Consider the following 25,190-nt stretch of genomic DNA (forward strand, 5'->3'; position numbering starts at 1 on the left):
CTACCTGGGAGTTCAGTGAAGGCTTTATGGAAGGGTTGGTGCCTGAGTTGGACTTTAAAGGAAAGGAAAGATTCTAGTAAGTAGAAATGGAGGAGAGAAAGGTTCATATTAAACATGAGGGACAGTGTAAGCAAAGGCATAGAGATGGAGGGGAGCAAGACAAGAATCAGGGGCCACAAGTAGGACAATTTAATTGAAAGGACAGTATTTAAAGAGGGTCATCATGAGAGAAAGCAAGAAAGATAGGTTGGAGTCAAAAGGCCTTGAATGCCAACTAAGTATTTTCTTACATCTTTGAAACAGGGATGTTTTCAGGGTGTGGTACATTAGGAAAGTTATGTAGGCAGTGGTGTAAAGGATTAATTGAAGAGGAGAGAAATTGGATGCAGGAACACCAGTTAGAAGGCTATTGTAACAATCCATTTAAGAAGTGAAAAGCAGAGGGCCAAAAACAGAAGTTTGGGGAACATCCTTTGTTAATGAGTGTGAACTGGATGAAGATCCAGAAAAGGCGTCTGAGAAGGAGACAAGGAGGAAGACAACCAGAACAGTGTCCAAAAAAACACCAACCCAAATAACACCACCTAGGGAGAAGAAGGTGATTTCTTTATAGGCTCCTCACTTTCATTCTCTGCACAGAAGTTACTTGGGTATTTTGGGTTTTATTTTTGGCATATCTCAAGCCCAAAGGTTTTGTAGTAGCATGAAAAACATTTTTACTATTAAAGACATAGCTAGTATGCTCCTCAAATTTTCAGATGACACAAAAGTTAGAAGAAATAGCTGGTGCATTGTACAACAGAATCAGTATCCAAAAGCATCTTGACAGGCTAGAACATTGGGTCCAATCTAACATCATGCAATTCACTAGGGACAAATGTAAAATTTTGCTCTCAGATACAAAAAAAAAAAATCACAAGTAGAAGATAAGGAGAGTGTGATTAGACAGTAGTTGTTTTAAAAAAGATCTGGGCGTTTTAGTGGACTGCAAGTTCAAATATGAGTCAGTAGTGTGATAGCCAAAAAAGCTAATTAAATCTTGACATCATATTAAGAGAGGCGTAGCTTCCAGGAATTGGAAGGTGATAGTCCCCTTGTAATCTGCCCGTATCAGACTTCACATGGGTATTGTGTTCAGTTCTGAGTCCTATAGAAGAACATTGATAAGCCATGTTATTCTGAAGAGGACCACCAGGATGGTCTGGATGGCCTGGAGTTATTGAGAATTGGTGGGAGAAACAAGGCATTTTTATCCTGGAGAAGCCTTAGAAGTGACATAAAAACTGTGGTCAGGTATTTGAAGGACTGTCACATGAAGGAAATTTGTTCTGTTTGATCCTAGAGAGTAAGTCAGGGGCAGTGAGTGAAGGTTATAAAGATTTAGTCAGTTTATACTTGATATCAAGAAAAACCTTCCTATGAATTAGAGCTGTCCCAAAGTAGAATGTACTGTCTAGAGAGGCTGTGTGGGTCCCTGTTCTTGAAGGTCTTCAGGCAGAGGGTGGATGACAATTAGTCAGGTAGGTTGTAGTGGGGATTAGGTTCCCTTCCAATTTTCCATTTCTTTGATTCTATAATATAGTGGGGTTTTGTTTTGGTTTTTTGTTTTGGTTTGTTTTGGTTTTTTTGATGGGGCAATGAGGGTTAAGTGACGTGCCCAGGGTCACACAGCTAGTAAGTGTCAGGTGTCAGGCTGGATTTGAACTCAGGACCTCACGAATCCAGGGTCGGTGCTTTATCCACTGCACCACCTAGTTGCCCCCTATAATATAGTTTTAATTCAAATAAACAAAGCTTTGTTGCTTAAAGCAAAAATATCCTTTTTCTCCAGGAAGTGATCACAAATGAACATGTGGTAGCAATGATGAAGGCAGCCATCAGTGAAACAGAAGACTTGCCCGTGTTTGTGAGTTATTAAAACTTTAATGTGATGATTTAGCCAGAAAAATTGGTGGGACTCGAGAGGGAACTTAGAAATAGATTTAACAGCATCAACAGTAGGATTAGCATATCAAAACTCTGAAGCCCCAATGTTGCTTTCTTATTTTTTAAATTGATAATTTTGTTTTAATAGCTATTAAACACCTGAAGTATACTTCCCAAAAACTTTTAAGTAAAACAATACCAAAGTGTGTTTATAATTGAGAATCTATATATGCAATCTTGCACTTTTGTAATGTACTATTTAAAAAGAAGTCTTTTGTGTGTGTGTGAGGCAATTAGGGTTAAGTGACTTGCCCAGGGTCACACAGCTAGTAAGTGTTAAGTGTCTGAGGCTGGATTTGAACTCAGGTACTCCTGACTCCAGGGCCAGTGCTCTATCCACTGCACCACCTAGCTGCCCCAAAAGAATAGAAGTCTTTGTTCTTTGAGTGTAATAAAGTAGTTCCTACATTGTATTTAACTTAGTTTTTTTGCCCATATTATCTTCTTCTTCTTTTTTTTGGTGAGGCAATTGGGGTTAAGTGACTTGCCCAGGGTCACGCAGCTAATAAGTGTCAAGCGTCTGAGGCCAGATTTGAACTCAGGTACTCCTGATTCCAGGGCCAGTGCTCTATCCACTGCACCACCTAGCTGCCCCTCCATGTTATCTTCTTTTTTTTTTAGTGAGGCAATTGGGGTTAAGTGTCCATGTTATCTTCTTATCCATAGTTGTAGTCAGTGTATATTCTTTTCAGTCTGCTTACTTCACCCAGCATTAATTCATGTCTTCCTATATTTCTTTGAATTATTCATATTCATTGTTCCTTACAGAATAATAATATTCCATTACATTCATGTTTATTCAGCTATTCCTTGGTCTTGGGCACATTATTTATTTTAAAATTTTTGTTATTACAAATAGTAAATATTATTTTTAATTGAATATTTTTTTATAGTTTTATAGTTTTTATAGCCTTTACCCACTATCTTTAAACTCCTTGAGGGGAGAGTGTTGCTATAAATTTAGTTGCAGGGCATTGGGGTCAAAGAATATGAACAATTTTATAACTTGTATTTAATTACGTGATTCCATTTTTCTCTCTAAAATGGTTATAACAAATTGCAGCTCCACCAGCAGTGAATCAGTGTGCCTGTTTTTTTCCCCCACAGTTCTGCCAACATTGAATTTCTCTTTCTTTGCTAATTTGATTAGGTATAAATTGATATTTCAGAGTTGTTTTAATATTCATTTCTTTGATTATCAGCAATTTGAAGACTTTTCACGTGCTTATTGTTAATGGTTTTCAGAATATAAATTATCTGTTCATATTCTTTGACCCCAAATTCATATTCTTCAGAGATATAGCTTTTAACCTTTCATATTTGAATCAATTCTCTGTATATTTTGAATTTTAATTAGAGATGTTTAATGCATAAATTTTCCCCATTTTACATTTCTTCTATTTGCTTTGCTTTTATTTGTACAAAAACTTTAAATGATTAAAATGATCTTTTTCCTTTTATAACTTTCTATGCATTTTGACTGCTTAAAGATTTTTCCCCATGTGCAGTTATGACGCAACCTTCATTTCTCCTAATTTTTTATATTATGGCTTTTTAATTTACCTCATAGATACATTTGGAATTTATTAAGGGATATTGGATAAGGTGCTGGCTTAAACCTGTTTTCTTCAGAACTGCTACCTAAGAGTCCCAGCTGTTTGTGTTGAAAAATGAGTTCCTTCCCCAGTAATTCATATTCTTCTGTTTATCTTCAGATATCAGAAATGCAACATCACTGAAGTTATTAACGTATTTTACTAATGTCAAAACAGTAAAAACCACATTGTAATAGAGTCATGAAAAGCTTTTCACAAAATACAGCATGTATGTTAAAAATCAGTAGAAGGCATACAACTGAAAGTATCTTTCCTTAGTATTATAAAAATCTAGCATTATTTGAAGTGGGGAAAAAACTGGAAACCTTCCTAATAAAATTAAGGGTAAAGCAAGCATTTCTAGTTTCTTTTTTTTTTTTTGGTTAAAAATAGGACTTAATTCATGACTTTTGTTTTTACAACATAGTCATTTCTGAATATATACCCTTTCCTTCTCTCTCTGTGCTCCATGCCCCCATCCCAAACCTTTTCTTTTTTTTTTTAATTAATAAAGTATTTTATTTTTTTTCTGTTACGTGTAAAGATAGTTCTCAACTTTTGTTTATACAAGCTTTACAATTTCAGATTTTTCTCCCTCCCTCCCCTCCCTCCCCTTTCCCCTAGACAGCAGGTAATCTGATATAGGTTATATATTTATGTATATATATATGTGTGTGTATATATATATATATATATATATATATACACATAATAACATTAAACATATTTCTGCATTAGTCATGTTATAAGAGAAAAAATCAGAGCAATGATGAAAACCCTCAAAATAGAAAAAAACAACAGCATCAAAAACAAAAGAAATAGTATGGTTCATTCAGCATCTATACTCCGCAGTTGTTGTTTTTTTTTCTTGGATTTGGAGATCCTCTTCCATCACAAGTTCCCTGGAACTCTTCTGTGCCATTGCATTGGTGAGAAGAATATAGTCCATCATAGTAGATCAACACTCAATGTTGATGATACTGTGTACAATGTTCTTCTGGTTCTGCTCATCTCACTCATCATCAGCCCACGCAAGACCCTCCAGGCCAAACCTTTTCTAACAAAGAAAAACAGTTCAAACGAAGCCAGTTGACAAAATAACAGCATTTGACAGTGCATGCCACATTCTTCTCACATAGTTCCTCATTTTTCCACTGCAAATCTAGAGTTGTGTGTCTCTGTATCCTCCTAATGGCCAAGAATTTACTGCTGCTATTTAGCATGGTGCTATAATGTTAATTATAGAAGAAGATAAGAGAAATAAATTGAAGAAGTAAACATTAATATAAAGGAAACAATTATCTGTTTAGGAACTGTATGATTTTCCTAGAAAACACAATGTCATTTTCATTCGCAGTTTCTTTTCCTCTTTTTCTTTCTCTCAGGAACCTAAAATGACACGGTCGAAACTGAAGGAAGTTGTAGAAAAAGGAGTGGTGAGTAGTTTTTTGCCCCCCCCCCTTTTTTTTATGTCTAATGCATTAGGTTATGTTTGATACTTACTAGAGGGAAATATAGGAAAGGAGAGTTGGGGGATAAGCATTTTATATAGCACTTACTATGTGCCAGGCACTGTGCTAAGCACTTTCTACACATTATCTCCTTTTTTGTTTTGGTTTGTTTTTGTTTTTGTTTTTGGGGCAGGGCAATGAGGGTTAAGTGACTTGCCCAGGGTCACACAGCTAGTAAGTGTCAAGTGTCTGAGACCGGATTTGAACTCAGGTCCTCCTGAATCCTGGGCCGGTGCTTTATCCACTTTGCCACCTAGCTGCCCCCACATTATCTCATTTGATCCTCACAACAACCATGTGAAATGATGCTGCCTCATTGTACAGGAGAGGAAACTGAAACTGAGAAAAATTAAGTGACTTGCCCAAGTTCACATGGCTAATAACTAGTGGCTGGAGCAGGATTTGGGTTTTTGTTTGTTTGTTTGTTTTTTTGCAGGCAATGGGGGTTAAGTGACTTGCCCAAGGTCATACAGCTAGTAAGTGTCAAGTGTCTGAGGCTGGATTTGAACCCAGGTCCTCCTGACTCCAGGGCCAGTGCTCTATCTACTGCGCCACCTAGCTGCCCCCTAATTATCTTTAAAGAATGGAAGCATTTAGAGCTGTAGAAATCATATTCAGAGATCTATCCACTGGCCCACAAGACTACTTCCAGTTAGTTTACCTTATTATATTCACCTGTATCTGTGGAAATCATCTCTGTTTCTGGTGGAACCTCAGGAGCAGGTGCACCCCTTCTTTAGGTCTTCAGTGCTTTAGGTGCTAATGACTTGGGGTTTGCTCAGGCAAGGTAAATTTTGAGAGCAGCTGTAATAATAGGATAAATAGATGTCTGAACCTCTTACTCTGTTTCTTTTTTTCACAGACACAAAACATCCTCAGACACTACCATCTGTCCTATTTCTCCCCTTCCCCCCATGCAATCTGTAGCCCATTGTGATAGTAAGGAAGGAAGACTCATAAAGTAATGTGTGTTTATGTATAAGGGAACTTACTTTTTTTAGTTTTTTTGGTAGGTAATTCCAACGTGGAACATTTCTCCAATTAAGAAGGCAAATGAAATCAAGGTAAGCTTTGCCAATAAGATTCTTGTACCCAATGGACAGTTCTAAAAACCTCTGTGATTTATCCTGTTTGTGTTTTTACCTTTCCCTGTACTCTTGCTTACTTTTGTCTCTTTAATAATCTAGTGACCTCTTTAACCATATCCTTTTTATCTGACTGCATTTAGGGATGAAGGTAGTCTGCAACCAGGGTTGCCTCTTGTTTTTCCTTGCTCCAAGTTCATTTGTCTTGTATGTTCTTCTGTTCTGTTGTCTTATGGTTGGATTATTGCAGCCTCCTCAGTTTGTGGATATTCCCCTTGAAGAAGATGATTCTTCAGATGAAGAATATCAGCCAGAAGATGAGGATGAAGATGAAACAGCTGAGGAGGTGAGCAAATAGCTTCCATGGCTCTACTGGTTTCAGAAGTTTGTCTCCACAGGGCTAGGTTTACTTTACTTTACTTTCTTGAGTTTGTAAGATTACCTGTCCTGTAAGATGGAGTTACAGTACTTTTGTCAGTTCATTTCTTTGCAGCTTAGATCCAGAGATTGTGTTTGCTTATAATTCATATCATCTTGACATTTTTATATAATTGTTTGGCAAAGATAATTAAAGCGAGTGAACCCAAATTCAGTTAAGGGCAGTTGCAAAGAGTAATGACTTGGGTTACTGACTTCCTTTTGTAGAGTTTATTGGAAAGTGATGTGGAAAGCACTGCTTCTTCTCCACGGGGATCAAAGAGATCCAGAATGAGACAGTCCTCAGAAATGACGGAGACAGATGAGGAGGGTGGTATGCTCTCAGAGGTAAATAAAAAAATGTAGTGAGCTTTCAGTTATCTCTCTAAGAATTATTTTTAATTACTCTCTTGAGAATTACCTATTCCAAACCTGGGACTTTAGTTCATTAGAAAAAGAATTATATTAAGAGAGAGAAGAGCAAGAGTGAGCAAATGAAAGAGAAAGAGAAAATGAGTATGTCTGTCTCTCTGTGAGCAATTGCATTTGTGTGACTAACACTGTGCCACTGACTACATGTATCTAATGTGTTGTAGAGCCAGCTTTTTTCTATTATTTATTATCATTTTGTATGTTATATGCTGTGCATGGATCCATTATATGAGTAATTAAAAGTTGCCCATGAACCCAACCTGTTGTTAAAAGCCCTGATATGTATCATTCTTTTGCTTATTTATCCAGGGTAAACTCAATGACTTATGTGACCTCTGAATTGGGCAAAATGTTAAGACACTATGTGGTTTCATTGAGATTGGAGGTTATCGTTTATTCTTAGCTGCTTTGGTTACAAAGGGGCTCCATGAAATGAATAGCTAAGGCTACATTGAAACTTACCAGTAAGAGAAGAGTTTGATTTTCTTACTACTTCAATAGAGAGAAGGAAAAGGCAAGAGATCCCTATATTTCATTTAGCTTTCCTTTGTCTGGTACCTTGTATCTTCTATTTATGCACTAAAAAGACATTCAGATTAAAGACCTAATAATTTTCTCACTTCATGTCCACTTTAGTAGCATCCCATTTGGTCTCATTAGAAGGCTGCAATAGTAAGATGATTGAGTGGTAGGAAACAGAATGAAATATAGTCGGCCCTTGTCTGGGGTGGAGAGAGGTGTGTCCTTTCTAGTTATAAGGTCTTTGTTTAATGTAATTACCTTTCTTAATCAGGCTGAGAAAATCAACACCCCTCCTGTCAGGCACATCAGTGCTGAGGTTGTACCTATGGGGCCTCCCCCACCTCCTAAGCCCAAACAGAACAAAGATAGTACTTTTATGGAGAAACTACATGCAGTGGATGAAGAGCTGGATTGCAGTCCAGTCTGCATGGATTCATTTCAGGTAAACACATGGGGATCCAGGTAACTTGGGCTGTTAAGGGGAGTAATTTGGTGGAGTTGGGGGTTCAAAGGGAAGAAGAGATTTTTCCCTTTGAATTCCAGTACAGAAGGCAAGTATCATGAAAGTATAGCCTTGTAAACTCTACTCAGTTTTTGCTTTTTCATTGTCAATAAGATTCAAAGCTGCTAAAGAAAGGATGGGATTGTATATTGTAGGCAGGAAGTATTATCAGTAGGGAATGCAGAAACACAATTCATTCTTTTAATGTACCAATTCTGCCCCCCAATTTTCTATGTCAGTGAAAGATATGGGTGCCCAAGTATTGGAGAGCAGAATTTTCTAAGGGAAGAGTCTTTGAAAGCTTTTTCTACTCTCTTGCTTCTAAGGGAAGGATTGCAAAACAAACTCTCACTAAAGATGTACAAAAAATACTAGGTGGCACAATGGATAAAGCACTGGTCCTAGATTCAGGAGGACCTGAGTTCAAATTCAGCTTTAGACACTTGACACTCACTGTGTGACTGTGGGCAAGTCACTTAACCCTCATTGCCCTGCAAAACCAAACCAAACCAAACCAAAAATATATATATATATATATATTTATACTTTTTTCGAGGTAGAAAAAAATGTGAATCTGAGGGAGTGCCTGTCAACTGGGGAATGGCTGAGCAAGATGTCTGATAAATGTGATGGAACATCAGTGTGCCATAAAAAATGATGATGGGGATTGTTTCAATGAAACAAATTAATTCATACAAGAAGACTAATATGAGCTGATGCAAATTGAGCTGAGCAAAATAGGGAGAATCGTCTTAAGGCTAAGACTTTATAAACTTTGGCCTGATCAAATTCTTCTCAGCAATACAGTGGTCCAAGATAATTCCAAAGGACTCATGATGGAAAATACTCTCCACATCTAGAAAAAACTGTGAAGTCTAGATGCAGATTGAACCATACTGTTTCTTCTTTTTTTTTCCTTTTTTCTGGTTTTTCCCTTTTGCTCAGATTCATTTTTCAGAACATGACTAATGCAGAAATATGTTTAATATGATTGTATATATATAACCTATATCAGATTGCTTGCTGTCTTGGGAAGGGGGGGAGGGAAGGGAGGAAGGGAGAAAAATTTGGAAATAGAAATTTTATAAAAACAAATGTTTAGGGCAGCTAGTTGGCGCAGTGGATAAAGCACTGGTCCTGGATTCAGGAGAACCCGAGTTCAAATCCAGCCTCAGACACTTGACACTTACTAGCTGTGTGACCCTGGGCAAGTCACTTAACCCCACTTGCCTCACCAGAAAGAAAGAAAGGAAAGTAATCAGATTACCTAATTTTTTGTATCCTGGTTAATTGTTTTCTTTTAATTAATTGGTCTTATTTGATTAATTATTTTAACATGGTCCAGTGCCAAAGCTGAGGAAGGCTACTGGTACTGATTTGTCATGCAAGTGGCATGCATTACTTAATAAATAGACATAGTTGGGGGGAAAAAAACTTTGGCCTTTAAGACAATGATTATCCTTCCTAGGTGTAAATGCCTCTGAAATTATCACAAGGTTGGATAACCAGACTAAAGAAAAGAACCAGAATTCACTAACAGTCCTCTCCTACACGTGTCCTCTCATTGTTCTAGGTATCTCTGTAAAACTTAAAAAAATATATATATATTTTAATTTTAATTTTTTTAATTAATAAAGTATTTTATTTTTTCCCATTACATGTAAAGATAGTTCTCAACTTTTGTTTATACAAGCTTTCCAATTTCAGATTCCTCTCGATCCCTCCCCTCCCTCCCCCCTCTCCTAGACAGCAGGTAATCTGATATAGGTTATATATATTTATATGTATATATAATAACATTAAACATATTTCTGCATTAGTCATGTTATAAGAGAAAAATCAGAGCAATGATGAAAAACCTCAAAATAGAAAAAACAACAGCCCCCAAACCAAAAGAAATAGTATGGTTCATTCAGCATCTATACTCCACAGTTCTTTTTTTTTCCCCTGAATTTGGAGATCCTCTTCTATCATGAGTTCCCTGGAACTCTTCTGTACCATTGCATTGGTGAGAAGAATATAGTCCATCACAGTAGATCAACACTCAGTGTTGATGATACTGTGTACAATGTTCTTCTGGTTCTGCTCATCTCACTCATCATCAGCCCACGCAAGACCCTCCAGGTTTCTCTGAATTCCTCCTGCTCATCGTTTCTTACAGCACAATAGTATTCCATTGTATTCATATACCACAACTTGTCCAGCCATTCCCCAATGGATGGGCATCCCCTCAACTTCCAATTCCTTGCCACCACATAAAGAGCAGCTATAAATATTTTTGTACATGTGGGTCCCTTTCCACTTTCCATGATTTCTTTGGGCAAAAGAACCAAAAGTGGTATTCCTGGGTCAAAGGGTATGCACAGCTTTATCACCCTTTGGGCATAATTCCAGATTGTTCTCCAGAATGGTTGGATCAATTCACAGCTCCACCAACAATGCATTAGTGTTCCAATTTTCCCACAGCTTCTCCAACATTTATTATCTTCCTTTTTTGTCATTTTAGCCAATCTGATAGGTGTCAGGTGGTCCCTCAGAGTTGTTTTAATTTGCATCTCTCTAATCATTAGAGATTTAGAGCATTTTTTCATATGGGAATAGATAGCTTTGATTTCTTCATCAGAAAACTGCTTGTTCATATCCTTTGACCATTTCTCAATTGGGGAATGACTTGGATTCTTATAAATTTGATTTAGTTCCCTATATATTTTAGAGATGAGGCCTTTATCAGAAGTACTGGCCACAAAAATTGTTTCCCAGCTTTCTGCCTCCCTTCTAATTTTGGATGCATTACTTCTGTTTGTACAAAAATTTTTTAATTTAATGTAATCAAAATCATCCATTTTGCATTTTATAATATACTCTATGTCTTGTTTGGTCATAAACTGTTTTCCTTTCCAAAGATCTGATAGGTAGACTATTCCTTTCTCTCCTAATTTACTTATGGTATCACCTCTTATGTCTAAATCATGTATCCATTTTGACCTTATTTTAGTATAAGGTGTAAGATGTTGGTGTATGCCTAATTTCTGCCATGCTATCTTCCAGTTTTCCCAGCAGTTTTTGTCAAATACTGAGTTCCTATCCCAGAAGCTGGAGTCTTTGGGTTTATCAAACACTACATTACTAGTGTCATTTACTACTGCATTTCCTGTGCCTAGCCTATTCCATTGATCTACCACTCTATTTTTTAGCCAGTACCAGATAGTTTTGATGACTGCCACTTTATAGTAAAGCTCCAGGTCTGGTACTGCATTTCTATACATGACCAACAAAGTCCAGCAGCAAGAGATAGAAAGAGAAATTCCATTTAAAGTAACAATAGATAATATAAAATACTTGGGAGTCTACTTGCCAAGACAAACCCAGGAACTCTGTGAACACAACTACCACTCTTCACACAAATCAAATCAGAGCTAAATAATTGGAAAGATATCAATTGCTCATGGATAGGCAGAGCTAACATAGTAAAGTCAGACCGACCTTTTCCTTAAGTCTTCTAAATTATCTCTGGTTGGAAGACTGTGTCTCTCTGTTTCTTTGCAGGTTCTGTAGTTTCAGAATCCGTCCAGAGGCTTGATTTAATGTTCTTTTTGAGGGAACAGGAGAGCTCAGGCAGCTTGCTGTTTCCTCTCCGCCATCTTGGCTCCGCCCCCTATATATTTTCAATCATCTAAAATCTACCTTCTCTCCCTCTTTCAGTTGAGAACAAAAGAAAAATGGAACCTCTGTTGCATATATATGTAGTCAAGCAAAAAAAGTTCCTCATTGAATATGGCATTTTTTTTTCTTTTGGAAATGGCCATTCTGCACTCCTGAGTGCATCTCTTTATCAGGTGGTGGGTAGCATGTTTCAGCATTAGTTCTCTGGAATTGTGGTTGGTTGTTACGCTGAACAGAGTTCCTAAGACATCTCAGCTGAGAACCTTGCCAAATAAGGCATTGAAAAAATTGAGGCCGTTTGCCAAGGACTTCCTCTTCTCCCCTCATCTCACATCATTTGCATGCCTTCTCCGATATCTTCTTCACTCTTCTCTCACATGAAGAGGTGGCCCTTCTCTTTGCCAGTGCAAATCCTTTTATATGCATGTGTTCCCATTCCATTCCCATCTTGTTCAGCAGTTTGCTTACGCCATCATCTCCACTTTCTCACTTCTTTTTTTTTTTTTTAGTGAGGCAGTTGGGGTTAAGTGACTTGCCCAGGGTCACACAGCTAGTAAGTGTTAAGTGTCTGAGGCCGGATTTGAACTCAGGTACTCCTGAATCCAGGGCCGGTGCTTTATCCACTGTGTCACCTAGCTGCCCCTGCTCTCTGTTTTTCTGATGCCTATAAACACTACCGTTTCTCATCCTCAAAAAACTTTCACCATATCTCTCCATTTCTCTCCTCCCTTTTGTGGCTAAACTCCTTGAAAAGAGTGTCTTTAAGTAACTGGTGCCTCTACTTCCTTTCCTCTCATTCTCTCCATAATTCTCTACAATCTAGCTTCTTACCTCATAACTCAATTTTAATTCCCAAATATAATGACCACTTCTGTGCAGCTTTTTGACACTCTCGATCACCTTCTTATCTTTGATACTCTCTTCTCTCTAGGTTTTTGTGACATTGTTCTCCGCTGGTTCTCCTGCTTCTCTGACTGCCCCATAGTCTTCTTTTCTGGATCTTCATCCAATTCACAATCACTAACAGAGGATGTCCCCCAAATCTCTCTCCTGGACCTTCTGCTTTTCTCCCACTGTAATATTTCACTTAGTAATTTCATTAGCTCTCATGGATTCAGTTATCATCTCTGTGCTCTTGATTCTCAGATCTGTTTATCCAGCTCTAATCTCTATCCTGACCTCCATTTGTGTCTCTCCAACTTTCATTTGGACATCTTAAACTCAATATGTCCAAAACTGAAGTAATTATCTTTTCCCCCAAGCCTTTCCCTCTTCCTAACTACCCTATTGCTGATACTAAAGGCATCGCCATCATCCCAGGCACCCATGCTCATAGGTGTAGGTGTCACTCCCTTTTACCACTCTTCTCCTATACAATCTGTTACCAAGTACTGTCAATTCTACATTCATGACATTTCTCACACGTACACCTTTATTTCCTGTGACGCTGCCATCACCTTGATGCAAACCCTTATCACTTTATGTCTGCACTATTGCAATCATCTGCTGGTTGGTCTCTCTCCCTCAAGTTTCTCCCCATTGCAGTCTATTCTGCACTCAGCTGTCCAAATGATCTTCCTAAAGTACAGGTCTGGCCAGGCCACGCTCTCCTGAATAGCCTCCAGCATCAAATATAGAATCCTCTCTAGCCCCTTCATAGCCTCACCCCTGCCTGCTGTTCCACTGTCCTTGCCCCTTCTTCCCTTGCCCTTTGCTGTCTACTTACACTGGCCCCCTCTACACTTCTCCCCTAAAGGCACTCCATCTCCTGACATAGTGCATTTTCAGGGTTTCTTGCCCATGGCTTGAATTCTTTCCCTCTTCATCTCTGTCTCCTGTCTTCCTTGACTTCCTTCAGTTCCCAGCCGGAATCCTTCTTTCTGAAAGAAGACTTGCTTGATCTCCTTCAGAATGCCTTCCTTATCTTGTTTACCTAATCTATATCCTTTATGGATCTTCCTTGTATATAGTTGTTTATACATAGTCTGCCTATTAAATTGTGGACTCCTTGAAAAGCCAGTGTCTTGCCTTTCTTTGTATCTCCAACTCTTAGCACAATGCTTGGCACATAGTAGGCACCTAATAAATACTGGATTATTTGGCTTGACTTTGTCCACAATAATTCCCTTCAGTTCAGCAAGCAATTCAGCATCTTCTATTTGCAGGACACTCTATGAGGTATTCTAGTTTTTAAACTAACCCTGAGCTTGCATTTCAAGGACAGCAAACTTTTTTTTTTTTTTTTTGCAGGGCAATGGGGGTTAAGTGACTTGCCAGGGTCACACAGCTAGTTAGCGTCAAGTGTCTGAGGTCGGATTTGAACTCAGGTCCTCCTGAATCCAGGGCCAGTGCTTTATCCACTGCGCCACCTAGCTACCCCACTGAGCTTGCATTTCAAAAGGGAAGATAAAAGATGTAGAGTGAAGTGCATTAAAAGTTCAGGTATCATTATCCATGTTTGACAGATGAGGAAACTGAGAATCAGGGAAGTGAAGGGAGCTTTCTTAGGAAGGTAGGCAGTGGCAGAGCTGAAATTTGAATCCATGTGTTGATCCTTTACATGACACCATACTGATGCCTTTAATCATGATATCAATAGAGTTGAAAACGGCAAATGTTTCCTCTTCGTATTTGCTTGAAGATTGACATGAAATGTTAAATGTAGCTGAATGAGATACATACTTCTGAACTTGGTCAGTGTGGGAATTTGTTCTACTTGACTATACATGTTTGCTACGAGGATATTACGAGGGGTTAGTAGGGACATAGAAGGAGAGAAAATAGATTACTGTTAAATGGAAAAAAAATTAAATTTAAAATATGGCTGTAGTTATCCATTTCTGAGGTAGAAATGCCATGATCTCCCATAGTCACATGTCCATAATGTCTTTGGGTTTGTTTTGTTTTGTTTTGTTTTTGTTGTGTTTTTTTTTTTTACAAGGCAGTTGGGGTTAAGTGACTTGCCAAGGGTCACACAGCTAGTAAATGTCAAGGGTCTAAGGCCGGATTTGAACTCAGGTCCTCCTGATTCTAGGGCCGGTGCTCTATCCACTGTGCCACCTAGCTGCCCCCATAATGTCTTACAGCTAACATAAGTCCCTTTGTTATCTTGCATTATTTTAAAATTTTCTATGTAGTATTTCCCTTCTAAATGAAAGGATTGGTGGGGAGGAATGAAAACCCTTAGAATCTTCTTTTTTCCTTTTTTTCTTTTTCTTTTTCTTTTTTTTTGCAGGGCAGTGAGGGTTAAGTGACTTGCCCAGGGTCACATAGCTCATGTCAAGTGTCTGAGGCTGGATTTGGCCTCAGGTACTCCTGAATCCAGGGCCTTTACCACTGCGCCATCTAGCTGCCCCGAAAACCCTTAGAATCTTAAAGTTTGGGGAAAGTAATCTTTATTTTTATTTTTAAGTGTCAGTTTTAGAAGTCTGGGATTTAAAGTCAGAATCAGCCTTAGAGAAGGGCTCCTCTGTCACCTGTGTATTTCATAGTAATTTCATTGTATTAAGAAATGAACACTTATCCCCAGTTGGTAAATAGTCAAAAGCTATGAACAGACAGCTTTCAGAAGAAGAAATCAAAACAATCTATAGTCATATGAAAAAAAATGCTCTCAATCATTATTGGTTAGAGAAATGCAAATTAAAACTACTCTGAGATACCACCTCATATCTATTAGAAATGACAGATGAGGGGGCAGCTAGGTGGCACAGTAGATAGAGTGCCGGCCCTGGAGTCAGGAGCACCTGAGTTCAAACCTGGCCTTAGACACTTAACACTTACTAGCTGTGTGACCCTGGACAAGTCACTTAACCCCAATTTCCTCACTAAAAAAAGAAAAGAAATGACAGATGCTGGAAGGGGGTGTGGGAAAATAGGTTCACTGATGAACATGTTCGAGTTGTTAACTGGTCCAACCATTCTGAAGAACAATCTGGAACTATGTCCAAAAGATGGTAGAACTTTGTCTATCCTTTGATCCAGCAATACCACTGTTGGATCTCTATTACAAAGAGAGCAGAGAAAAAGGGAGAGGACCTATGTGTACAAAAATATTTAGAACAGCTCTTTTTGTGGTGGCAAGACTTAGAAATTAAAGGGATGCCTATCAGTTGAAGAATGGCTGAACAAATTGTGCTATATAATAATTAAGGAATACTGTTGTGGTATAAGAAATGATAAAGAGGGTGGTTTCATAAAAGCATAGGAAGACCTATATGAACTGATGCAAAATGAAGTGAATTGAACCAGGAGATCATTGTATGCAGTAACAGCAATATTGTAATGATGGTCAGTTATGAAAGACTTAGCTACTCTTATCAATGTAATGATCAAAGACAGTTCAGAAAGCCTCTTGGTGAAAAATGCTATCTACCTCCAGAGAAAGACTTGGTGAACTCTGAGTGCAAATTGAAGTTAATTTTCTCACTTTATTATTATGTTTGGCATCGTGGCTAATATGAGAATGTTTTGAATTCTTTCACATATATAATTGTAATATTGCTTGCCTTCTTAGTGGGTAGGGGAAGGGATGGAGGGAGGAAGAGAATTAAGAACTCAAGTTTTTTTTTTAATGACCATTAAAAGTAATTTTCTTAAAAAAGAAAAAGAAATGGACATATCATATAAACTAGGAATTCAATCAGAACCTGAATCCTAGAGTTTGAGAATGTAGTCTGGATTCTGAAAAAAATGAGACTTTTATTGATATTCTGTTTCACCCTTTTTGCCATTGGCCAGCCATTGGATGACAGCCTCATTGCCTTCCGCACACGCTCCAAAATGCCCCTAAAAGATGTTCCCTTAGGACAGCTGGAGGCTGAGCTCCGGGCTCCAGATATCACACCAGACATGTATGACCCCAATACAGCAGATGATGAGGACTGGAAAATGTGGCTTGGGGGGCTCATGAATGATGATGTAGAAAATGAAGGTAAGTGGTCTTCATTGGCATTAATTAATACTTCTTTCCTAATCACTTGACATTTTCAGTTAACTGAAAACTTAAGAGAACAGGATGTTTGGCTAGTTGAATTCAAACAGTTCAGTTTATCAAACATTTATTAAGTGTGTGATGTGCGGTGGGCCCTGGGGATACAAAAACATAAACCAGATTGGTCCCCATTCTCATAGAGCTTACATTATCTAGGGAAATACACCATGTGTGCTATTACAGCAGTCAGTTTGTGTAAGGAGAGAACATAAGTATGATCTACCTGTTAGAATTATTAAAGAGGGACTTTCCTGCATGAGGTGACCTTGTTTTCTAAAACCCTGTTTTACTTAGGGTTGACTTGAACCTTTCATGTTAAATTTTTCTAAAATCTGTTAGGATGCCTTTCTGCCTTAGTATGATATAAGAAACATAATTGTATATTTCAATTCTATTCAACAAGCATTTTTTAAGGGCCTGCTATATGTCTGGTATTGTGCCAGACCCTAGGAATAGAAAGATGCTCTAGGAGCTTATGTTCTATTTTGTAGATACATCACACAAGATAAGAAATTACAAAATAAATGCAGAGTCAAGGCAATTTGGATGCCTGACAACTGGGAGAATCAAGAATCAGCCTCTTTGATGACTGCATTTTTATGTACTGCTTAATTATTCTCATTCTGAACACCTGCATTCATTGATCAATAAGAAATAAAGAGAAAGGTATAGGGATCATAGAGTTCCAAATTCAGAAGGAACCTCAGAGTTTCATCTAGGACAGCCTAAACCATCAGTGCTTTGTGTAGTATTTCTGGTATATGCTCAGCTTCCACTTGACGACTCTTACTATCTGGCTTGGAACTCAGTATCTCATGAGTCAGTAGGAGATTGGTTTAAATGTCTAATTCTAGTATATATCCTGGAATGTTAAAAACAAAATCCCTAAAATGTTTTACATGATTGCACATATATAACCTATATCAAATTGCTTACCTTCTTTGGGAGGGAGGAGGGGAAGGAGAAAATTTGGAACTCAAGACTTTTTAAAAATTGAATGTCAGAAATAGTGTTTGTGGGGCAGCTAGGTGGCACAGTGGATAGAGCAGGGGCCTTGGATTCAGCAGGACCTGAGTTCAAATCCAGCCTTGGACACTTGACACTTAACTAGCTGTGTGACCCTGGGCAAGTCACTTAACCCCAATTGCCTCACCAAAAAAAAAAAAGAAATAGTGTTTGCATGTAATTGGAAAAAATACAATACTACTTTTAAAAAAAAACACAATCCCTAATATGTATATTTCAATACTTCAAGTATTTGTGGTTTTGTTCACGTGGATATTCCTTCTACTGATGTCAGTAGCAACTCTATCACTTGGTAGGTGGTATTCAGGAGTTTGGTTGAAAATGTCCTTTTCTAAGTCTCCTTAGCAAAGTTGGTACTAAGATAACATCCCTAAAGTGAGGCTTGGTGTTTTTTGGTGGGTGGGGGTAGGAGTTAAAAATTCTAGTTAATTGCGTATGTATGACTGGGTTGTGGAACTGACATTCATTTGTTTTTTTGTTTTGTTTTATTTTTTTTTTTGGTGGGGCAACGAGGGTTAAGTGACTTGCCCAGGGTCACACAGCTAGTAAGTGTCAAGTGTCTGAGGCAGCATTTGAACTCAGGTCCTCCTGAATCCAGGCCTGGTGCTTTACTGCATCACCTAGCTGCCCCTGCTGACAATCATTTGTGAAAAGGTCAGCTACTGGGGGCAGCTAAGTGGCGCACTGGATAAAGCACCAGGCCTTGGATTCAGGAGGACCTGAGTTCAAATGCTGCCTCAGACACTTGACACTTACTAGCTGTGTGACCCTGGGCAAGTCACTTAACCCTCGTTGCCCCACCAAAGAAAAGACAAAAAACAAGGTAGACTAATTTAAGTTTCATCTTTTCTTTCTTCCTCTAAGCAGCAAAAAGTTCTCAAGAACAAAGTGAGAAAAAGATGAAGCTCAACATATGAATGGGTGCACAAATAAGGGGACAAAAATTGTAGGAGTTAAGAGTTGGAAAGGACATGACAGATCACCCAGTCAAACTGCTTCCCCATCCCTTTTTGGAGTTTGTGAAATGGGGACGCTGAGAAGTAAAGTGATTAGTTCCCAAATAATTAGGAGTATTGTCCTAATGAGGGAAAGAAGAATGAACAGGAATGATTCTTCACACTCTGCAGATGATTAAATGAGAACCCAGAGAAATCATTGACTTGCCCAGAGTTACACAGTAAATCTGTGGTAAAACTAGGACTAGTGAATTCTCCGTTGTGTACTGAGGCATAAGTCAAGACAAGGGCATTTATAGAAAGTAGGTGAGCTGCTTTTGTTGGGCTCATAATTTTGTCTATAGCTTCAGCTTTAGTATCTTGTTTTCATTATCTTAGTTACAAAGGTCATAGCTGACAGCTGCTAGAACAGAAAGACCAGAGAGAAAAAACTGACTTTCCGGGTTTTGAGGGTATAAGTAGTATTGATTGATCACAAGTAGTGATTGATATGAGCTGTATCCTTCTTTTGTTTTTTTTTGTTTTTGTTTTTTTTTGTTTTTGCGGGGCAATGAGGGTTAAGTGACTTGCCCAGGGTCACACAGGTAGTAAGTGTCAAGTGTCTCAGGCCGGATTTGAACTCAGGTGCTCCTGAATCCAGGGCCTGTGCTCTATCCACTGCGCCACCTAGCTGCCCCTGTATCCTTCTTTTAAAAGTTTATTTTCTTGGGGGCAGCTAGGTGGCCTAGTGGATAAAGCATTGGCCTTGGAGTCAGGACGACTTGAGTTCAAATGTGGCCTCAGATTCTTGACACTTACTAGCTATGTGACCTTGAGAAGTCACTTAACCCTTATTGCCCTGCAAATAAATGAATGAATGAGTGAATGAATAAATAAATAAAAATAAACATGCTGCTCTTTGTGCAAGTGGATCATTGCTAAACTATTTTCTACATATACCTTGCACTAAATGATCTGCATATTATTGAAACTCATTTGCAGAAAGTAATTAAGAAGTAGCTTTGGAGGAGCACACTAGGCTAGAATAAATTGGGTAGATGTTAAGCTTGTTAATTACAGTTAAATAATTATGTCCAGAGGGCAGAATATATAACTAAGTTACTAAAAGCTGAGAGGGACCCTTCCTAAAGGCCTTTTCAGCAAGCCTTCCAAACCACCATAGAGACTGGTGCTCTGGGGTTCTGACTTGCCCCATCTTTGCTCTGTTTGGACAGGAGCTGTCTATAGATGAAGGAGGTTTGTAAACCTATACCTAATTGCCTTATGCTACTGGACATTCTCCAGAACCTCTACTAGTCATTTAACAGTGTACAGAGCCCTAACTATTGGGTCGCTTAGGGAAGTACCAAAGAAATAAAAGACAAAACCCTCTCAAAAAACTTGTGATTTTGATGGAGTATGCATCTACACTAAAACACAACATAAATCAAGATATAAATTAAATTATTGTAAGCTTTGAGTACATAAATACTTTGAAAAGGAGTGACTAGAATTGTGTGGAGGTTAGAGAAGCTTTCTCAAGTAAGATAGGGATTGTTGAATGTTTTGAAGGATGACAGGGATAAATCTTAGTGGAGAGAAATGGGAAGGCATCATCTTGTACAATTACTTAATACGATTATTTAATTTTTTAACATAAATTCAGGGCTTAAATTTATATTTATCCTGGATAAATTTCATCCTGTTGCATTTTGACCTTATGTGGTACCTTTGCAAAGGCATTACTGCAGAAATCGACAAGTTTTTCTCTGGTCCTTAATGGAGCTTAACAGATGTCTTTGGCCAGAGGAGAGCCCAGCCCAAGATACAGAGATTCCTGAACATTGAGCGTTAGCATCAGAGTCAGTGATTAGAAAGTGTCTAAAAAGCATCTTCTTTTTTCCCTCTTTAGACGAAGCTGATGATGATGATGATCCAGAATATAACTTCCTAGAAGACCTTGATGAACCTGACACAGAGGACTTCCGCAATGACCGGGCAGTGAGAATTACCAGTGAGTCTTTGTTGAGTGTGTGTCCAAACCTCAGCTCTTCTCCACTTCCCCTCTGATATCTTTGAGTATAAAATTTGGGGGGTGGAATTTAGAACTCCTCTTTGCTGGGATGCTCAGATCTTCTCTCAGATGAAATTTTGAAGCTCTATAGCTTTAGCTACTGCAGAATTGAGCCTAACAATCCAATTAACATGATGCCAAGCTGGACTTGGAGTTTACCAGCAAACATTTATTAAGGACCTACCAGTTGCTACTATATCACTATACGAAGTCCTAGGACATAGGAGTACAAAAATAAGACAGCCCCTGCCCTCAAGGAGTTTACAGTCTATTGAAGGGCTATAACATGTCCACTGATGAGTAAATAACGGATATATACAAAGAGTATCTAGATTCTAAACTTGTCTCTCATTTATCCATATGACCATAGGCATATTACTTTACCTCTTGAGGTATCAGCCTCCTTGTTTCTGAAATGAGGGGTTTGGACTAGGTGGCTTTTAAGGACCTACTTTCATAATCTTATGGCCATTAACATCTGCATAAATGGGAAAAGGCCTTTTGAAGAAGGTGAAACTTGAGTTAAAATCCCTTGAGTTAGGCATTTTAGGGAGGAGAGTATTCCAGGCATGATGGGGAAGATACCCTATGCAAAGGCATGGAGATGAAAGATAGGATGTTGTGTAAGGATCAAGTAAGCCAATTTGGCTAGAGTGAGGAAAAAAAATGTAAAATCCACCCACAAAGGTACACAGGGATCAGATTGTGAAGGGCTTTAAATACCAAAGCAAGGAATTTATATTTTATCTTAGAGGTTGCATTTGGCTCTTTCAGAGCAAAGGAGTGACATACAGTCAGATCTATGCTTTTGAAAGATCAGTTTGGCAGTTACATAGAGGAGGCAGTGCAGGGAAACCAGTTAGAGAACTATTGGACTTGTCTAAGTGAGAGGTAGGTGATTGTGGTGTGAGCAGAGAGAAGTGGATGGATGCAAAAATTATTAAACTTTACAAGTTGACATTTATAATGTTTGGCAACTGAGTAATTATAAAGTGCTGAGCATGGTTCCTAGGTTGTGAATCTGGGCAACTGAAAGAATCATGGTGCTGTGGCCAGTAGAGAAATTTGGGGGAAAGATAAAGAGCACTTTTGGACTATCACATTTGAGAAGTTGATAAGATTCCAGATAGAGATATCTAACTTGGATTTGGAGGTAAAGAATTGATGCTCAGAGAAATGGGGATCTTGAGGGGGTTCAGTAGGTTAAAGGGTTGGGCCTGGAGGCAGGAAGTCCTGAGTTCAAATAATGCCTCAGACATTGACTAGCTATGTGACCCTGCCTGGAATAGTCACTTAACCTCTGTCTGTCTCAGTTTCATCATCTGTAAAATGGAGATCATAAGTAACCCCTACTTACCAGGGTTGTTGTGAGGATAAAATGAAATAATATTTGTAAAGTGCTTTATCAGCTTTTAAGGGCTAAATGTTAGTTATTTTTATTAAGAATATAGAGACTGGGGGGGCAGCTAGGTGGCGCAGTGGATAAGGCACCAGCCTTGGATTCAGGAGGACCTGAGTTCAAACCCAGCCTCAGACACTTACTAGCTGTGTGACCCTGGGCAAGTCACTTAACCCCCATTGCCCTGAAGAAAAAAAAAAAAAGAAAAAAAAAGAATATAGAGACTGGGGCAGCTAGGTGGCACAGTGGAGAGAGCTCCAGCTCTGGATTCAGGAGGACCTGAGTTCAAATCTTACCTCAGACACTTGACACTTACTAGCTGTGCAGCCCCTGGGCAAGTCACTTAACCCTCATTGCCCTGCAAAACAAAACAAAACAGTATAGAGACAGAGAAGAGGGCCCAGGACAGAGCCCTGGGGTACATCCCTATGCAGGTAGTATAGTGATAATCCTACAAAAGAGTCTGAGGATAGGTCAGAGAGGCATTAAGAAAACTATGATTGTATCAGGAAGACCGGCATTCTCATCCTGCTTCTAGTACTTAGCAGCATAATCTTGGACAGATCATTAAACTATCAGTCTCCATTTCCTTATCTGTAAAATGTGGGAGGCCTCTGAGGCATCTTCATACTTTGTCTATGACCCTTAGTTTCCTTCTTTGTAAGTGGGGTTAATGATGCTTGTGTAATTATTCCCCAGGATTATGCTGAGGCACAAATAACAAAATATTTGTAAAGCCCTGGGCAGACTTTTTTTGGGGGGGGGGCAGGGCAGTGAGGGTTAAGTGACTTGCCCAGGGTCACACAGCTAGTAAGTGTTAAGTGTCTGAGGCCAGATTTGAACTCAGGTACTCCTGAATCCAGGGCCAGTGCTTTACCACTGTGCCATCTGGCTGCCCCTGGGCAGACTTTTAAAGTGATACCTGTCAGTCATCATAACTTAATGTACTCTCAGCTCAATGATACAGCAAACATTAGGCACCTTCTGTGTTTATATCCCTTTGTAAGCACTGGGAATACAAAGAAAAAGTAAAGCAGTCTTTTCCCTCAAAGAACTTACAGTCTATTTGAGATGCAACATATGCACCAACAAAAGAAAGGGAAAATTCAGACAGGAGAGAAGAATTTTTCTTTTTTAAAAATTATTTTATTTTCTAATTTAATATAAAAAATTGGGGGGGGGGAAACCAGCCTTCTACGGCAAGTCGAAGGTAGCAAGATGGCCGCAGCTGAGAAAGAGAGCGCATCCGGCACGGACCCGGAGATGGACGAGCTTCTGGAAAGTGCCCTTGATGATTTCGATAAAGCCAAACCCTCCCCAGCATCCCCTCCTACCACCAAGGCCCCAGATGCTTCAGCTTCCCAGAAGAGATCGCCTGCAGACACAGCTAAAGATGCCCTCTTTGCCTCCCAAGAGTTCTTCCAAGAACTGTTTGACAGTGAGCTAGCATGCCAAGCCACTGCAGAATTTGAGAAGGCTATGAAGGAGCTGGCTGAGGAGGAACCCCACCTGGTAGAGCAGTTCCAGAAGCTCTCTGAGGCAGCAGGGAGAGTGGGCAGTGATACAGCATCCCAACAAGTGTTTGCTTCCTGCCTGAAGGAAACACTCAGTGGACTAGCAAAAAATGCCACTGACCTTCAGAACTCCAGCATGTCTGAAGAGGAGCTGACCAAGGCCATGGAAGGGCTGGGCACAGAAGAAGGGGAAGGGGAAGGAGAAGGCAATATACTCCCCATTATGCAGAGCATTATGCAGAACCTATTATCCAAGGATGTACTATATCCGTCACTGAAAGAAATCACAGAGAAATATCCAGAGTGGTTACAGAGCCACCGTGAAGCACTGCCTCCAGAACAATTTGAGAAGTATCAGGAACAGCACAATGTCATGGGCAAGATTTGTGAGCAGTTTGAAAAAGAGACGGCGGCCGACAGTGAGGACATACAGAAAGCCCGATTTGAGATGGTGCTAGATCTCATGCAGCAGCTTCAAGATTTGGGCCATCCCCCAAAGGAACTTGCGGGGGAAACGCCCCCTGGCTTCAACTTTGACCTTGACACCTTGAATTTGTCTGGCCCTCCAAGTGCCAGTGGTGAGCAGTGTCTGATCATGTGAATTTCTTCATCCTTCCCTTCCCATCCTCGGCCACGAGCGAACACCTGAAGTCAGCAGAGCCATTGGGGTCTGGGAAGGGTGATAAGGCTGTGGAGGAACTGCCTGCCTGTCCCACTTGTCTCCTGTCCCCTTCCAGTTCCCTTCCCTAGCTGTCATCCTAAGACTACTCCACACCAGCATGGGTCCCTCTGTAGCCATTGAGGCTGTTATTTCTGGGAAAGGGACCTATTCAAGTTCCTCTCATTGAGTCATTCTCCCCATTCTCTCCTCCCCCCCCCCTTCTCTGCTGCTAGTGAAGGTACTTATCTTTACCTGCTTAAGGTATAGGAGGGGGTACCCTTTATGGACCGTTTCCTTGCCCCTGCCCCCTCTCCTACACCTAGCCATAACATTGTGTGTACCTGTTGTGTATACCTGCACTGATGCTTCCCTCTCTGACTCCCAGGGTCTATGTGCCTTGTTCCCTATTCCCTCTGGAGTCTGGGTGCTGTGCCAGCTCTGGGCATGGGGCTTGGGGAGATCCTTGGCTCCAAGCACCCATCCTTTGGGTATCTGATCCTTCAGGGCAGACATGTTGGTCAGAGTAGGGACTGGAGAAAGGGTTCTTGGCATATCCTGATAAGAATAGGGTCTTTCTGGTGTTGGCCAGCCGTGTGCTTCTCCTAGGTGCACATGTGTATTCCTCTGAGGAAAGAAGCTGTGAACTCGAGTTCTGTTCTCCTAAGTTAATAGATGCCTTTGTTCCTGGTCAAATCGGAGAAGCCAAATGTTATCCTGAATGTGAGCAGTGCTACTGTTTCTCATGCATCCCCACCTCCCCCTGCTTTCCTGCTGTTTTCAGCCCTCCCCCGCCCCCACCCCTTTTCTCATTCAGCTCTATAGCTGTTCCCCTGGCAAATAGAGTTGGAGGGGGGAGAGTGTTTTTCTCCTTAGCT

General features: G+C 39.6%; 2 protein-coding genes across 5 annotated transcripts in view; both read left to right on the plus strand.

The window, feature by feature from the left end:
* Positions 1-25,190, plus strand: part of GON4L (gon-4 like) — a 298,840-nt gene that overhangs the window by 48,503 nt on the left and 225,147 nt on the right. For 3 of the 4 annotated variants that reach the window (XM_044002396.1, XM_044002395.1, XM_044002398.1), the window contains exons 5-12: positions 1,832-1,906; positions 4,967-5,017; positions 6,106-6,156; positions 6,428-6,523; positions 6,823-6,942; positions 7,820-7,990; positions 16,454-16,646; positions 20,580-20,681. In XM_044002396.1, the coding sequence (XP_043858331.1) occupies positions 1,832-1,906; positions 4,967-5,017; positions 6,106-6,156; positions 6,428-6,523; positions 6,823-6,942; positions 7,820-7,990; positions 16,454-16,646; positions 20,580-20,681 (859 nt within the window). Of the gene's footprint in view, positions 1-1,831; positions 1,907-4,966; positions 5,018-6,105; positions 6,157-6,427; positions 6,524-6,822; positions 6,943-7,819; positions 7,991-16,453; positions 16,647-20,579; positions 20,682-25,190 lie in introns of those variants that run through there. The other variant, XM_044002397.1, reaches the window with a different exon arrangement.
* On the plus strand, positions 23,333-24,500 carry LOC122754206 (peroxisomal biogenesis factor 19-like). Its single transcript, XM_044002416.1, has one exon. It carries the CDS (start codon positions 23,359-23,361, stop codon positions 24,253-24,255), a length of 897 nt encoding a protein of 298 aa, XP_043858351.1. The 5' UTR covers positions 23,333-23,358; the 3' UTR covers positions 24,256-24,500.

This window comes from Dromiciops gliroides, chromosome 4, assembly GCF_019393635.1.
Source record: "Dromiciops gliroides isolate mDroGli1 chromosome 4, mDroGli1.pri, whole genome shotgun sequence".
Classification (NCBI taxonomy): domain Eukaryota; kingdom Metazoa; phylum Chordata; class Mammalia; order Microbiotheria; family Microbiotheriidae; genus Dromiciops; species Dromiciops gliroides.

Excerpts from the sequence above, each read along its gene's own strand:
- LOC122754206 (XM_044002416.1), top strand. The coding sequence starts at position 23,359 with ATGGCCGCAGCTGAGAAAGAGAGCGCATCCGGCACGGACCCGGAGATG.